The 14306-nt window shown below is 36.6% G+C and overlaps 1 protein-coding gene across 1 annotated transcript in view; it reads left to right on the top strand.

Annotated features, from left to right (window-relative positions):
* The window catches only part of b4galt2 (beta-1,4-galactosyltransferase 2), a 158748-nt gene that overhangs the window by 125410 nt on the left and 19032 nt on the right, over positions 1 to 14306 (top strand). Inside the window, exon 6 of the mRNA XM_023335623.1 lies at positions 2254 to 2376. Coding sequence (XP_023191391.1) covers positions 2254 to 2376 — 123 coding nt within the window. The remainder of the gene's footprint in view (positions 1 to 2253; positions 2377 to 14306) is intronic.

Below are 14306 nucleotides of genomic sequence, written 5' to 3'. Positions count from 1 at the left end.
GGCTGGAAACTCAAAAACCCATCCTTTTTGCACCTTAATAAACTTGGCCATTTTAACCACAACACTCTTGATACTGTTTGAAGAAGGCTAATTTCAGCATGAGTGAAGTACTTGTCTTTTCTGTTGAGGCATGTCTGCTGTTGATTGAGTTTGCTACAACAGAGAGCAGGATTTTGGCAGGTGCTGGTCAGTTCACTCCTTCGCAATGTTGTACTTTGCCAGTTTTGTCCTTTTGTACCCAATATTTAACACAACAAAAAGAAACTGTCTGCCACAGGATATCAGTCCATGCACACCTCCTGGATGTTTGGGTGAACCGCTGAAGGGATTACTTTACCCTAAGGAAACTTTAGTATTCAAACGGGGATTGATGTTTACGTTTAAGTTAATAATGTTGCTATTTGATCCATCCATCAATTGTCTATACCTTCTTATCCTGGAAGCATCGTGGGGGGCTGCTTCCTATCTCTAGCAAGTATTGGGCACAAGGTGAAATACATTCTGAGCAGGTCGCCAATCAATCATAATAATCATTCTAATCCCTATTATAAGATGGTCTGATTTTTAGGGTTTTTATGGCCTCTAGATTGACCTTCGGTGTGGGTTCATGGTTGCCTACTGTACATCTCTGTGCTGTCCTGTGACAGACTGGAAAACTCACCTCTCACCCATAAGATAAGCACCTGCCCTCCCATGATGCTGCAGTGATTTAGAAGATATAGTGAATGTCTGCTAAACGGGTTTCCTGAAAGTCTAATCATTGTAGTGGAGGTCCTGGGTTAAATCTAAAGCAAGGCTGTACTGTGCAGAGTTTGGATGTTCTTTTCTTGTCTGTGTAAGATTTTTATCCTGCTGCTGTTAGGTTAATGGCACCTCCTAAATCTCCCATAGTTGTGAGTCTGTGTGTGAATAGCTGGTCATTTTGTACCATAGTAGATTGATCATTTTACTTTACCTGACATGGTATGACAGATATCTGCCTCGGGACATTTTGAACTGACCATGCGTCAATTCATACTTCCCTGGGGGCCTCTTTAACCATTAAAAATGTAATATTAAAACCTGTTCATAGCCTACTGTATGGAAAAATGGTTATATGACTGCTGTGAAAATGCAGTATATATCAGCAAGAGGTTGATAATTAATTCATTTAGGTTTGGTGATCAAACATTGCAATATTTCATACTTAATTAGTTTCTACTGGCTCAAATTGTAATAAGAACTAAGATAATAGTACAAGGTGATACAGAGTTAAACTAGAATTAAATTAAATCTGAAATTTGAGTTATGTATGATTACAGCTCAAGGAAATATGTTTCTACCAAGAGAGATAAAGTGTGTTGTACTAGTTCAGGAACATATGTCAGTTTTTGTTGTCATGCTTTTTGGGTATTAAATTGATGTAGAGAGGCACTAAATGGCAATGGGTACAAATTAGAGGTACGAATTGAAAAAGGAGTAAATTGACCTGTTGTTCCATTAGCAGCTGGAACCAGGCACCAGCAGCCTCTACAACACTAATTAATTATGAATAAAAGATAAGTTAATGGATGGCTGGGTTCTTTGAGAAGCAGAAGATAAAATGCCTAACCTGTTCAAAGCATTGTGTCTTAATGTATGTCAGATATTTTGACTCTTTTACTTTCATACTGATTTAGGTTTTATTTGAGCAAATGAATATTGTAGTTTTAGCTGATGCATGGAGTGGTATGGTGCATGTCGGTAAGTTGTGACTAAGTCACATTTGCCAAACAACAGCATGAACAACAGCTGAGATGAAAAGCAAGTAGGAAAGAATCAAATAATTATCATGGGTTACAAATGTCCATAAATATAAATTAACAACAATGCTTTCTGGTGCAACTTTTTCAAAAATTTGCTCTATTTTATGTCTGTCTCTTGTCAAATTGTTATGATGTTATAAATAAACTGATCTACAATAAGATCTTCCCCAGGCTGAACATAAAAATGTCAGAAGTTGTATTTTCTACTGAAATTCTTAGTTCTCTGAGGACATCTTCTCACGCCTCAAAGCAGAATAAAATCCTGTTTTGATTCAGCAGAGAAGTGGTGCTACCAATCCTCCAAATTAATGTTTTTGCTCGTTTACAGAATTCATTTTCAGAAAATTGTTTATTTAGAATAAATATGTAGATTTGAAATGTTTCTTCATGTTGTCTGGACTCATCTACTACTTCTCTTAACTTCCTCTCACCTTTTCTGCTTCCCATGTCTTTCCTCCCTGTTCTGCAGGTTGCCCTATGCTGGCTACTTTGGAGGAGTTTCGGGGCTCAGTAAAAAGCAGTTTCTAAAAATCAATGGCTTTCCAAACGAGTACTGGGGCTGGGGAGGAGAGGATGACGACATCTATAACCGGTAAGTGATGAGGATTGAAGGGAAAGTTGATAGGTCTGTTTCCAATTCACTTTTTACAAAAATGGGCCAAAAAAGGGATATTTTGCCATGCTTTTGATTCCTTTTTTCATTTTGTAGAAATTAGTCAGAATTTTGCTTCCTACTTTAGCCCTTAAAACCTGATACAAGCAATAATTTTGAGCTTAAATAGACGTGTCCCAGCAGAGGCCAAACAAATAAATATAAGCTTTGATACAGATTTCTTTTGAGAAAAGTATAAAGATGTGTTGGAACTGTCAATATTAAGTTTTATTGTTTTTTAAGAACAGTGTAAGACCACCTACAGCAGCCCAAGCCGTCACAAATACATGCACTGTCATCCATTACTCCTTATTTCTGCTATATCTGTAGAAAATTGGACACATCAGCTAAAAGCGACACGTGAGTTCTTCATTTAGATGATTTATTACAACTGTTCAGAGAAGTAGAATGATTATTTCATAAATTAACCTTTTGAAGTGCTTCAGTCAGCTTTTCATGTCAAGCTGAAGTTCACTAATTATGTTGCAGTGGGTGTTGGCTGGAGTCAAATCCGAGAGGGCATTAGTTGTTTGACAGGTTGACAGGAAGATAAGTTGGGTCTGCCTGGTTGCATTCAGGCATTTAGATGATAATTAGTTCGAATCATCTTGGATGCATGATTCTCTTGTACTTGGTTCTGTTTAATTACCTGGTTAACTGATGATATTATGAGTAACTCAGCATCTGTGGGGCTGGATGCTTCATTTGAAGTTAAAAACTGTACAGATATGTACTTGCGGTTTTACATATTTCCTGATATGTGATTCCATAAGCCCCCCTCACTCAACTGAAAAATGTCACTTGGGTGTTTCTTTACAGCTCGTCAAAGTCAGCTTCAAAGAAAAAATTATGTCAGTTACATTTGCATTCAGCAAACTCGGCTCAAGTGTACTAATTATAAAGACGCACAGCTTAAGACAACAGGACGCCTCTCCACAGATTCAGTGCCACCTACATCTTCATTGTATCTATATTCTGTATGCGCTGTTTTCCTCTTCTGCTGTATGGCATATGGGCGTGTGTGTGTGTGTGTGTTGCCCTCACAGTGTGAGGCTTATCTTTTCCACTCAGTATGTTGGAAGAAAACTGAAATAGAGCATTTGAGAAAGGCACTGTTTGACTGTGTGAAGCAAAATGGTGTTCAGAAGATTACAGTTGTTTTTTCTGATTCTGGTAAGATGTGATAAAAAGAGATCCATGGTTGCCGTGTGAGAGGGTTGTGTGTGCTCAGATGTCTGCAATAATGTGCCAGACTGATGACAGATAGAGTTAAACCACTAAGTTTTTATTGGAGGAAAACAAACACTCAGCTATTAGATGCTGTAGATTTCCCCAGAGATATTTCCCTGCACTTCAACTGGGCTATTTTAGCCACTCTGATATATGAGATAATGAGGGAGAAAGATAAAAACATTTAGTGAACAAATGTAAACTTTCTAACATTGTGTTTCATAATCAAGACATAGCTAATTGTCTGTCTTTAGTTAACATAAAATCAACTGGCAACATTTCCAAAGTTTATTTCATTTCACACTAATAAAGTTCCCGAATTACAGGGGAGAAAAAGGCCTGTGTTACAGATCCTCCATCTACTTAACAGTGCATAAAGTTCCCTTACATATTTTCATAATTTGTTTCACAACAGATTCAACTGGATTGTTTAGTCTTTATGTAATCTGCCTAAAGCACATAGTCCAATTAACCCACTTGAGTGGTATGTTCTCTATTTTTACCCGTTTTGAAGAAAGGCTAAGAGAAACAGGGTTCTGCTGTGTGATGTTTATACACCAGACAGACAGGAAGTCAGAAATTACCAAATAAAAGTCCCTAGAGTTTTTTAACAACTGTAAAAATCAACATATAAATATATTTTTTAAAATGCCTGCGTAACATTGTTTAAAAATAAATTGTTAATAACAGACTGATGAGTTCTGTACATTTTGGGGTCTTATAGTTTGTTTGTTTTTTCTGTTTTTTTCTTGATAAATATTCAGATTTAAAGGCTGGTCATTTTTATGTTTCTCTGTTAGATGATTTATTTTTTTTACAGTTTTTTCCTCAACTTTACTTTCAAATTTATAAATATGAAAGATGACCATAATGTTTTCTACAACCTTATGAACTTCCACTTTAGAGCAGAGGCTTCACTGTTGCTTTGTGAAAAGATATTTCTTTCGTGTCTCAGATTTACAAATTTACAGATAATATGTAGCATTATCTGTAAATACTTTAATCTCCCATTAGAAATACTTATAACATTGTCTGTTTTATTTTGTAGGCTTGAAGTAAAGAACCACTGGCATAAGGTTTTTGTTTTTATTTTGTAAAATACATGTAAAATGAAAACATAGAAACAGCTAAACTGGATATTAAAGCTTAGAAAATATTAGTTATTTGTTTGTCAAAATGCAAGAAACTGTAGAAAAATTAATTTATGCTTTATTTTTAATTTATATTTGCAGCCATGAACTCACCCTGACAGGTCTGAAAAATCTCGCAGAGTGCAGTGGAGCTAAACAAACTGTCTTGCAGGGCTGAGTAGAATAGAAATAGGTTTTTGTTCATTTTTCTAAGTTACAGGCAGTTCTCTCTGTTATGCACATTTATCTTTTTCTATAAAAGTCACGAACTCAATCTCAGTATAAGAACCACCACAATAAATAAGAGAACAGAGTTCAGAACAAGGGTTATGCAGGGCTTTATTTGTAAACCCCCACTATCCACCATCCAGTCTTTTTCGTTGTTGTTGTTGTTGTTTTTAAATCAGTTAAGTAGAAATGCCCTTGAAAAAAATACACCCTGGGACGAGCTGTTAAGGAGAGTGAGGCTGCGTTTTTATAGCTAACACTAAAACCAAGCAGGACCAAAAATCTCTGGTGGTGATTTTTGTCTGGGTTGGGGTACCAGGTGAAAGTATTACCAACCTCTCTTGAACCTGCCTATTTCTAGTACCTCCCATCACTATCACTGCTGAAATACCTTAGTTTGTATCTGAAGAACCTTCATGATATGTCATATCACAGATGGTGAGGCCCCCTTTAGGAAGGTAACTAACAATTACAAGATGTTCTATTTAAATTACAATACTTTAAATATTTCAGTTATTTAAATAATTCATATATTCATTTTTAGTTAATTTATAATTCCTTTTAGCGCATTTAGTAGCAGACAGGTGGATGGTAATATAAATTTAATTTGTGATAAATAGAGATGGGATTTATGAAGTGAAATGGAAGTTGCGGATCTGTTCCTCTATTAAAATCCATTTGAAACCCTGGCTTAGGTCTATATTCATTTATTTTTAGCTTGGCTAATCAGGACCTACATGTTAGATGGTTGCACATAATTTGTTGACCTGCAAATATATTAGATATTGTTTTGGAAAATATTGTCCTCTATTTTACTGTTTTTATCATAGGGAAACGGTATCCATAAGCTGCTGCGTGTTCTGTGGCTCAAAATTATAATTTTTTTTTTCTTTTTTGACACCAAGTCAGTCTTTGGTTTGCCTGGTTTCTTGATTTTGTACTTTTAACATGACACCCATGCAGGTCCCTTGGTCTTGATTAATATCAGCAGAGCAATTTTTGCTCTTGTCCTCTCAGGGATTCCTGCCCCCATCGGTTATTTATGACATGTTGTTACAAATAAGAATAAGATCTCGATTCACAAGATTCTAATTTGAGTGAAACTCCTTCACAGAAATATAAACAAGGTCAATCTGCTTTAGAGCATATTTTGCTTGGAGGCTGTCTTGGTATTAGAAAAGAATGGCTTGTATATATACTGTATATGCTCTTGCATAACTGACCATTGTTACACATTTAATGCTGCAACCCCTAAAAAAGGTCTCACAAGGAGTAAAGTGAGTGATATCCTGAAGAAAAGCTTATTTGTAGAAATAATTTGAAATTCAAGGGTGAAGACAATGCCACATGTGGTAGGGTGCAGAGAGGAAGAATATCCAAGGTAAACTAATTAAATATCCAGCAGACAGAGTCTCACTGGATTTAGTAAAAAATAGCTGTAAGACAGGAGCAAAGAGATGGAGAAATAAAAGAGCCGTGTTAGAATGCACAGTGGCAAAGGAGTGTGCTCTGGTTTTCGCTCAGCTTGAATTAGAAGACATAGTTCATGAGTTTGAATCAAGCAAGCGGCTGATGTGTCCACCAGCCTCCGTCTGTTCTCTCTTTGAAAGCAGCTCTGAAAAAGGAGCATCAACTAAACCAATAAATTGCTTTTTTTATACACTTCCTGCTTTCACCTTCAGCACCTTCCCCCTCTCTCGGTTAGTACTTCTCTCCAACCCAGCAGCCATCCATCTCTTCACATCTTGTTTGCTTGCTTCCCTCCAGCAATTTCCTTTTTTGTGCTGGTTTTGATGCGTCAGACTGAAATGGGTCCTGCCAGCTTCATCTCAGCCCAGAGGAGAGCTGTCCCGGCTGCACGGGGTGGGCTTCAGATAGGATATGTGCCACTCCCCCAGCCAGACCTCAACCAAATGTTGGATGATTTCACCGATAAGGACAAAGTCTGAGCACGCAGCTAAAGCATTGGACAGCTACCAACCACCTTCTGCCACTCTTATCGCTGACCTTTACCCTTTGGCTCAGTAAACCTCCCAGCTGTGACTTTTAGCTGTGCTTGAGCCAGCATCTTATAGACATGCAGTCACAGCAGTGAGCGCTTCTCTGAAGCCTCGACAATGGTATTTTTAGAGCAGCCCTTTGAACGTGTCAAGCCTTTGATAAGTTTAGTCACAAATCAGGGTCAGGTCAGCTGAACAAGAAATGAGAAGTGTTTGAAATCTCACTTTTTACTTTTGTGTTTGTTATTTTTAGAATATTTTTCCCTTTCTGTCAAGGAGCTGAAAAGGAAAGAAAGGCTTGTAACAAAGCTTCAGGAAAATGATAATAAATGATGGATATCAAAAAAGTACTTTTATTGTGTTTTACTAAACTTAGCCTTGGGTTAACAAATAGAGAATAATAAAACCAGTGTACCTTTTTAAATTCAGAGTGACAATTTAGATGCAGCTAATTATGTATTTGACCCAATAAAGCAGCTGGAGAGCAGATCAAATCTTGTCTTCCACTTATGATGACATCACAACATCACATGTTGGGCAGTTTTTAACTTTAATCTTAAATGTGATGTTTTCATTAGCTGTAAGTAGAAAATCTAAATACTTACCAGAAATAAAGGCTTACAAACATATGTATATGTGTAATAAAAATTGTGCATTTTCCTTCATGAATTGAGTTAGTAAAATAAGTGAACCTGCACTGACTTTCTTGCATACTCTTTCATTAAATGTTGTTAAACCAGCATTGAATCCCATCATTCCTTATTTTTCTGCAGTCAATTATAGAGAATCTGATTATTGAGAAATAAAGTTCTGCTCTCTTGAGGGATTTTCTCATAGGTACAGTTTGCAGAGAGGTTAAAGAGCATTAAAAGGATTTGATGTATAAAGGTATCAGTCAGGGAAATGGCACAAAAGGATCCGCAGCCTTTGTGTTCACAGACAGTTGTCAGTAATTGCAGAAGAAAATGGAACCACCACATCTGACGACGTAAACATATTCTGCAAGAACAGATAGACTTGATCTTTTACCCAACATGGCGGGAATAAGAGCAAGAAAAATATTAGGCTTGTCATATTAAAGGATATCTAATGGATATCTAATGAACTTAAAAAAAATCCAAGCGTAGATTTTTCAAATCACCCTTACATTAATTTTATTGGAATTGATAGAGATACTAAATAGCATTGATGATTATCTTAAAGAAAATATTTTTTTTATGAATTAACAACTGAATGAAAGGACTCCAGTGATTGTTCGGATTTTTCTGTTTGAGATTATGCAGCTGCAGTAAAATATCTTTGCATCAATAACAGGTAGGGTGTGTAATTTATTTTCTTAAAAATTACAATTTAATGGTCATCTGACAGAAATAATGAAATAGTGTGAAAGATAGGAACAAAATAGGGGCTAATTGATGCAGCTGTGTCATGACAGATTTTCTTGATGTTTCTTTAAAGAGACAGCTCTGAAGCAAGGATGTCTGATTTTGTTAAACGTCTGTCATCTTGACTTGTTTCAGGCCTCACATACTCTGCTTGTGTCCCTAAAATATGGCATGAGCTGTAGAGTAGAGAAATCCAAATCTGTACTTAAATCATAGGCTGATAATTCCTCTGTAGGTTAAACAAACTATAGCCAGTAGTAAAGACAGAAAAGTGCAGAAAGAGCTTGTTTTCTGAGCGCACGGAAATAAAAGCATCCTCGAGCGTCAGCACGAAGGAGAAACATTTCCTCCCTTGCTCTTTAGATAAGCAGCAAGCACTCACATTTTCTTTTTACTGTCGAGGAACAAAAGACAGCTTGACTATCTTGAGGACGCTGCGTAATAAAGTTGAATCAGTGTGCGGAGGAGACAAACTGACAAAATGAAGCCGCAGAGGACCGAAACAGCAACGTCAGTGTGTGGTGATCTAAGTTTGAGGCATCATGCAGTTCATATCAAAATTTGTTTGTACAAATGTCCATCTGACCTTCTGTGAGCTTCATTGAATTGAAAAGGTTACATCTTAAAAGTCATCAGAGTGTGAAGTTGCTCCCACAGAATCTGTTTCTGTCTCGGCAACTGGTCCCAGAATCCCAAAGCCACAACCAACCAGAGAGATGGTTTTTATTACAACCTGGATGTCAGTTTAGACACACACATGCACACACACACCAGCAGTTAAACTTAGATTGTTCCAAAAATTTCAAGTAGTGTTGGAAAAAAAAAAATCTACACTGAATTATCGAATTAAAAATGCAGCTACTCTGCATCTTAATAGACCAAAACTTTCTTTTAGCCTTAGGCTAGTTTCCTTTTGAATAAAGTACAATAAACGCTTGTAGGTGAGTAAGGACTCCTAAGATGTACTTAGTAAATGAGATCATTCCTTTAAATTTAATCAGAAGTAGGAGAAAATTGAGCCCTAACTTGGAAAACAAACTTTTTAATATCCTGCTGCTGTCTCTGCAGAATCAATCAGCAATGTTTGGAAAATTACTTATTACTTTAGTAATTTCAGAAGTAATAACCATTCTGTCCTTGTTTCAGGCCTCAAACCCTTAAAAAAAAGAAAGAGCTCTCCTTTAACAACCCAAAAAATACTTACCTCTGTTGCTGTGCTTCTTCTGAAGATTCTCCCTTCCTCCACAATGCACAGATTGTATCTATTTTAACAATGTCTAATGTGAATATTTCTGTCTTCAAATGGATACCTGGACGGTATCTCCACTTAAATTGGGACGTGTTTTTGAGCCACAGTAGGATACTGTAGTTTCTATAACCAAACAAGTGATTCCAGGCATGTGCTGTGACCTTACTGAGTGAATATTTTAGTATTTTTATTTATTTATTTTTTATCTTCTAACAAGTTGGTACAATCTTGTTTCTACCCTCTTTGGTCGATCGCTGTGAAACACACAATAATGAGGGCTGTGCTGACAGAAAAAGGAAGATATAACAGGACAGAGGAGGAACGTTGCTTCGGGAGGAAATTAGAGAAGCAAGTGGGAAGAGCAGAGAAGAAAGGAGGGAGGGAGAGAAATGAAGCATTGAGTGGAAGGTATGGTCCGACAGAATAGTCTCAGTCAGCAGCTGCTGGTACAGGATATCCACATGGAAGGAGGCAGTGGAGTGGAAATACAGCAAAATGCAGCTTATAGACCTTTTGTTGAACATATACAGGATTAGCCTGCCTTGAATGTTGCCCTGAATCTTTATAACTTCAAAGTGAGTACATGATGTGAAAAGGGATAGAAAAGAGAAAAATGAGGGAGAGATTTCAGTTAGTGCTAGATAGGACTACCCCCCCCCCCCACACACACACACACACATAATGGACGCTGACATTGTTCCAACATTGCTGTTGTTAAATTGCTGTTGTCATTTCGTTTTAAAAATGTTTTACAAATCGTCACAAATGTTCTACAATTTCTTCTAAAAATGCTTAAAAAAGTGAAAAATGAAAATATTTCAAACATGAAATAATTCTTGTGTGAAATAAAACACAGCAGAAAGTATCATACTAAACATTATTTTGAATCAAAATGACAAAAGTAGCATAAAAACACATTGATTTTAACATGGGTCCAAAAAGACCCACTCATGGAAGACTGTGTAGTCAATATGTCATGCATCAGGGGGTTAAAAGAAGTCTTTCTGCTTCACCATCCTGTCTTGTATGAGCTGGTATGAAATATTTCTACATACAGCCTGAAATAAACTTAGCACATTGTTTACTAAAAATAAAAAATAAGTATTCATAAAATCCTGAAACCGCTTTTATTTAAAAACAACTTTTATTCCTACTGCTTCTAAAATATTAAACTATACTGATTAGAGTGTAATTACCTACAATATTTATTCACAGTTATTTTGAAGAATATGAACTAGTGCTTGGTTTCTTTATACTTTTTGTTTCCCAGTAAGAAAAATAACTGGAAATCCCCAAAAAGCTGGATTTGCGATTTAGAAAGTGAGAGTTTGCTAAATGAAACAACTTTACTGTCACAGATTGTAGATTATAAAAATATAAGAATTTTATTTGGTAGTAAATAAAATAAAAAATTATGTACTGTTGCATTTTAGCATGTCTGGGGTCGCCTTTTCATTTTTTGATGAAATCTTGTCTTAAATTGTAACTCCTACACTTAAAAATAAAGTAAGGAATAGATTCATTTCTTCGCTTTGGCACTCATGAGGCAGTTCTCCTTCTTCAACATCTCTATCGCACAGGCAGTGAGAGCTAAGACACGAGTCAAGACTTAACTTCTTCTCCACTTCATTGCGCTAATGCAATTACCTCCACTGGTGGGAATAAGGGGAGAGAGCTTCAAAAATTCCTGATTAATCCAATGAAATGTCTGAGACTGTAGACTGTATGAATTTCTCTCTAGGCCACTGTCAAGACTGCTGCTGGGCACTAATGCAGCTTTTCATGATAAAACATTTTAGCAGGGAGATTTGCTTTTACATGGAGAGACGTGCTGGACAATCTGCAGAGATCATACCTTTTTAGTTTTATTGATGTTGCTTCTAGGAGTTTAGACATTTCTGTGTAATATATTCAGTTAGGAAAGCCAAATTTATATTCAGCTTTTTATTCTGACTCTGGTTGCAGTAGGTCAGTTTTTTCTCCTGCCGAATCCAAGAGGAACAAAACTTTGACACTTTGTTGAAAGACCATCAAACATAATTTGCTGCTTCTTTACATGAAATCCAGTCATACACGTTGCCTTAAATAAAATATTCAAATATTTTTATAAATAAAAAGAATAATTGTAAAGTGGAAGGAAAAAATACATGTTTTTTTGGGTGTTTTTTTTTACAAAACCGCAACATGATGATCAAGGAACACAGCTCACAATACATGGATACATTTTGGTGAGGTCTACAGCAAGATCAGATTCAGCTACCAGCAGGACAGTGACTCCAATCACTGCCAGGGTTACAGTGGAAAAGGTTTTATGAAAACATTTTCACGTTTGAATAATTCAAAGTTGGCATTTTCCATCTAACTTGAGTTTGAGCTATACTTTGTAAAGATGCACATCTCTAGCTAGAGCAAAAGGAGGTTACACAAAGTGTTAACTTATGGGATAAGGTACAAATGCAACTGAAATGGAGAAAATGCAAAGAACTTGTACTAAAAACTTGCATGTGGTTGGTAATTTTATAGCAGCCACCGTGTAGGTTTTGGTCCAACACGTTGTCGCTGGGTTGCATCCATCTCCCAGAGGAGAGGTTTTCCTTCTCTTTGCTTCACATGATCGTGGCTGTCCTGTTCCTCCTTACATAATATTCACACTGCGCTGTCAGGCTGTGTTATTGTCTCCTGCCAGTCGCAGAACATATTCACTGTTCTGATGCGTCATTGCAGCTTTTAGCTAAAGTTTGATTCTGATAAAGGTCAGAACTCTGCTGTTCACATAAATACAGGGTAGTATGTGTATAAGATGGCACTGAAAGCTGATCTGGGACATCGATCATTACTGTTTTGTTTTAAACTGAGACTTCAACTGAACCTTTTAGACATAAGTTGTAAGTCTCCTTTACCCAACAACATGATCTTATCTCACTTATTCGTTCTGGTGAAATGTAAAACATGTTTGACCTTGTTTTGGTGTTTTGTTGTTTATTTTTTGTTTGTTTGTTTTTTTGGGGGGGAGGGGGTTATGGGGGGCTTAGCAAATTCGTGTTTTTGGCCAGAAGAGTTTTCTATTGACATAAATAAACGAGATTAGACAGCCAATATAATGCATAATGTTTTTTGTGAAGCTTTGCAATAACATTGCAAATAATTAGGATTTCTAAGAATCCATAAATGTTGTTTATACAAAGAAACATACTGATGCAAATTATATTCTTTCTCATTTTCTTTTTCAACGGTCTAGAAGTGAGTGAATGTTGTTACTGCCACTGTCCTACATATACATTGGAAAATGTTTATTAATTTTATACTGTTTTTATTGAAAACAACTTTTAATCCTAGAAAAAAGCTTTGCGGAGGGAAATGTATGAAATTTATTGAAATTTAGGGAGCATTCACACCAGCTTTGGTCCACTTTAAACAAATTTTAGCCTGGTTCTTTGGGGGAGGTGTGAATACACAATCGAACTCTGACGTAGGCCAAAAAAGCAAACTCTAGTCCCCCTAAAAACCTAGAACATAGTGGGTTGAAGTGAACTGCAGCGCCATTCGAATGCTTATGTAAAAGTCAAGCGGACCACAGAATGCTAAACTGCTAAAACCTAAACTGCTAAAACCTGATGGTATCTATTCTTGTTTGTATTTTATGACAAAGGAAGTTGCACTGAAAGGTTTTGTATCGTTTCCTTTAGTACTTCTTGCAGCATCAATCACAGGTGAGGGGGTGACAATGTTTTTCAAAGGGTTTGAATCATTTGACAGATGCATTAAAATGTACAAAACAACAGAAAGTGTGATAAAATGAGACTGGAAGAGGGTGCAATGTTATCCTACCCAGACATATAGTGAGCAACATGATAAGGGATGTAAAACAATATCTCACTTTTGGGAAAGCTGTTGCAAAAAATGTCATCTTGGTGACCTTAACAATTATAAGAATCTGTTCCCAACCATTGTTCACCAGACAAAAATAAATCAACCATCTTTCATGGACACATCAGTGCCCTGGCCTAAATCCTGTAAACCAAGGAAAAGAAAGCATAAGAGCAGATCCAGGACTGTGGCGTATCTAGAACACGGGCGCCAAAAGTCGGTTTAATGCACCTGGATCAAATGATGGCTCGTTAGAAGGCCTAAGAAGAACATTGACATGCTGAAAAGGTTGTTGGTACTACCAGGGAGAGAACTAAAACGTGCAGGATGCCGGCCCTCGAGGACCGACTTTGGGCATCCCTGATCTAGAAAGATTGTGGAGTATGCTTCATTGGCTCCAGCCTTACAAAATATCATTGGGTAAGACTTGACTGTCATGGATGGACAAAGAAATTGTAAGTATACTAGCATATTAACTCATTTTGTTATGTTGTGTTTTTGTAAAAAAAAAAACAAAAAAAAAAACTTGTTTACTCTTCATCCTAATGTAAGAAAAAAAAGGTTGGATTTTTCTAAATCTTTCAGTGCGAGTATGCTGCTCTAAAAATTTATGGTATTTACAGAACTTTAACAGGGTTACCAGCAGGGTGCTGTATTTGCAATTTTATCCAAGAGGAGCTGTATCTGTGCAGGGAAAAAAAATGCACTTTTCGCTTTTCCTCTTGCTCCTGTTTGACCTCAACAATTCCTGAGGGAAACATTGGGCTCTTTTGCTGACAAA

Source organism: Xiphophorus maculatus, chromosome 6 (assembly GCF_002775205.1).
Source record: "Xiphophorus maculatus strain JP 163 A chromosome 6, X_maculatus-5.0-male, whole genome shotgun sequence".
NCBI lineage: Eukaryota > Metazoa > Chordata > Actinopteri > Cyprinodontiformes > Poeciliidae > Xiphophorus > Xiphophorus maculatus.
This window is presented reverse-complemented; position numbering and strand designations above follow the sequence as displayed.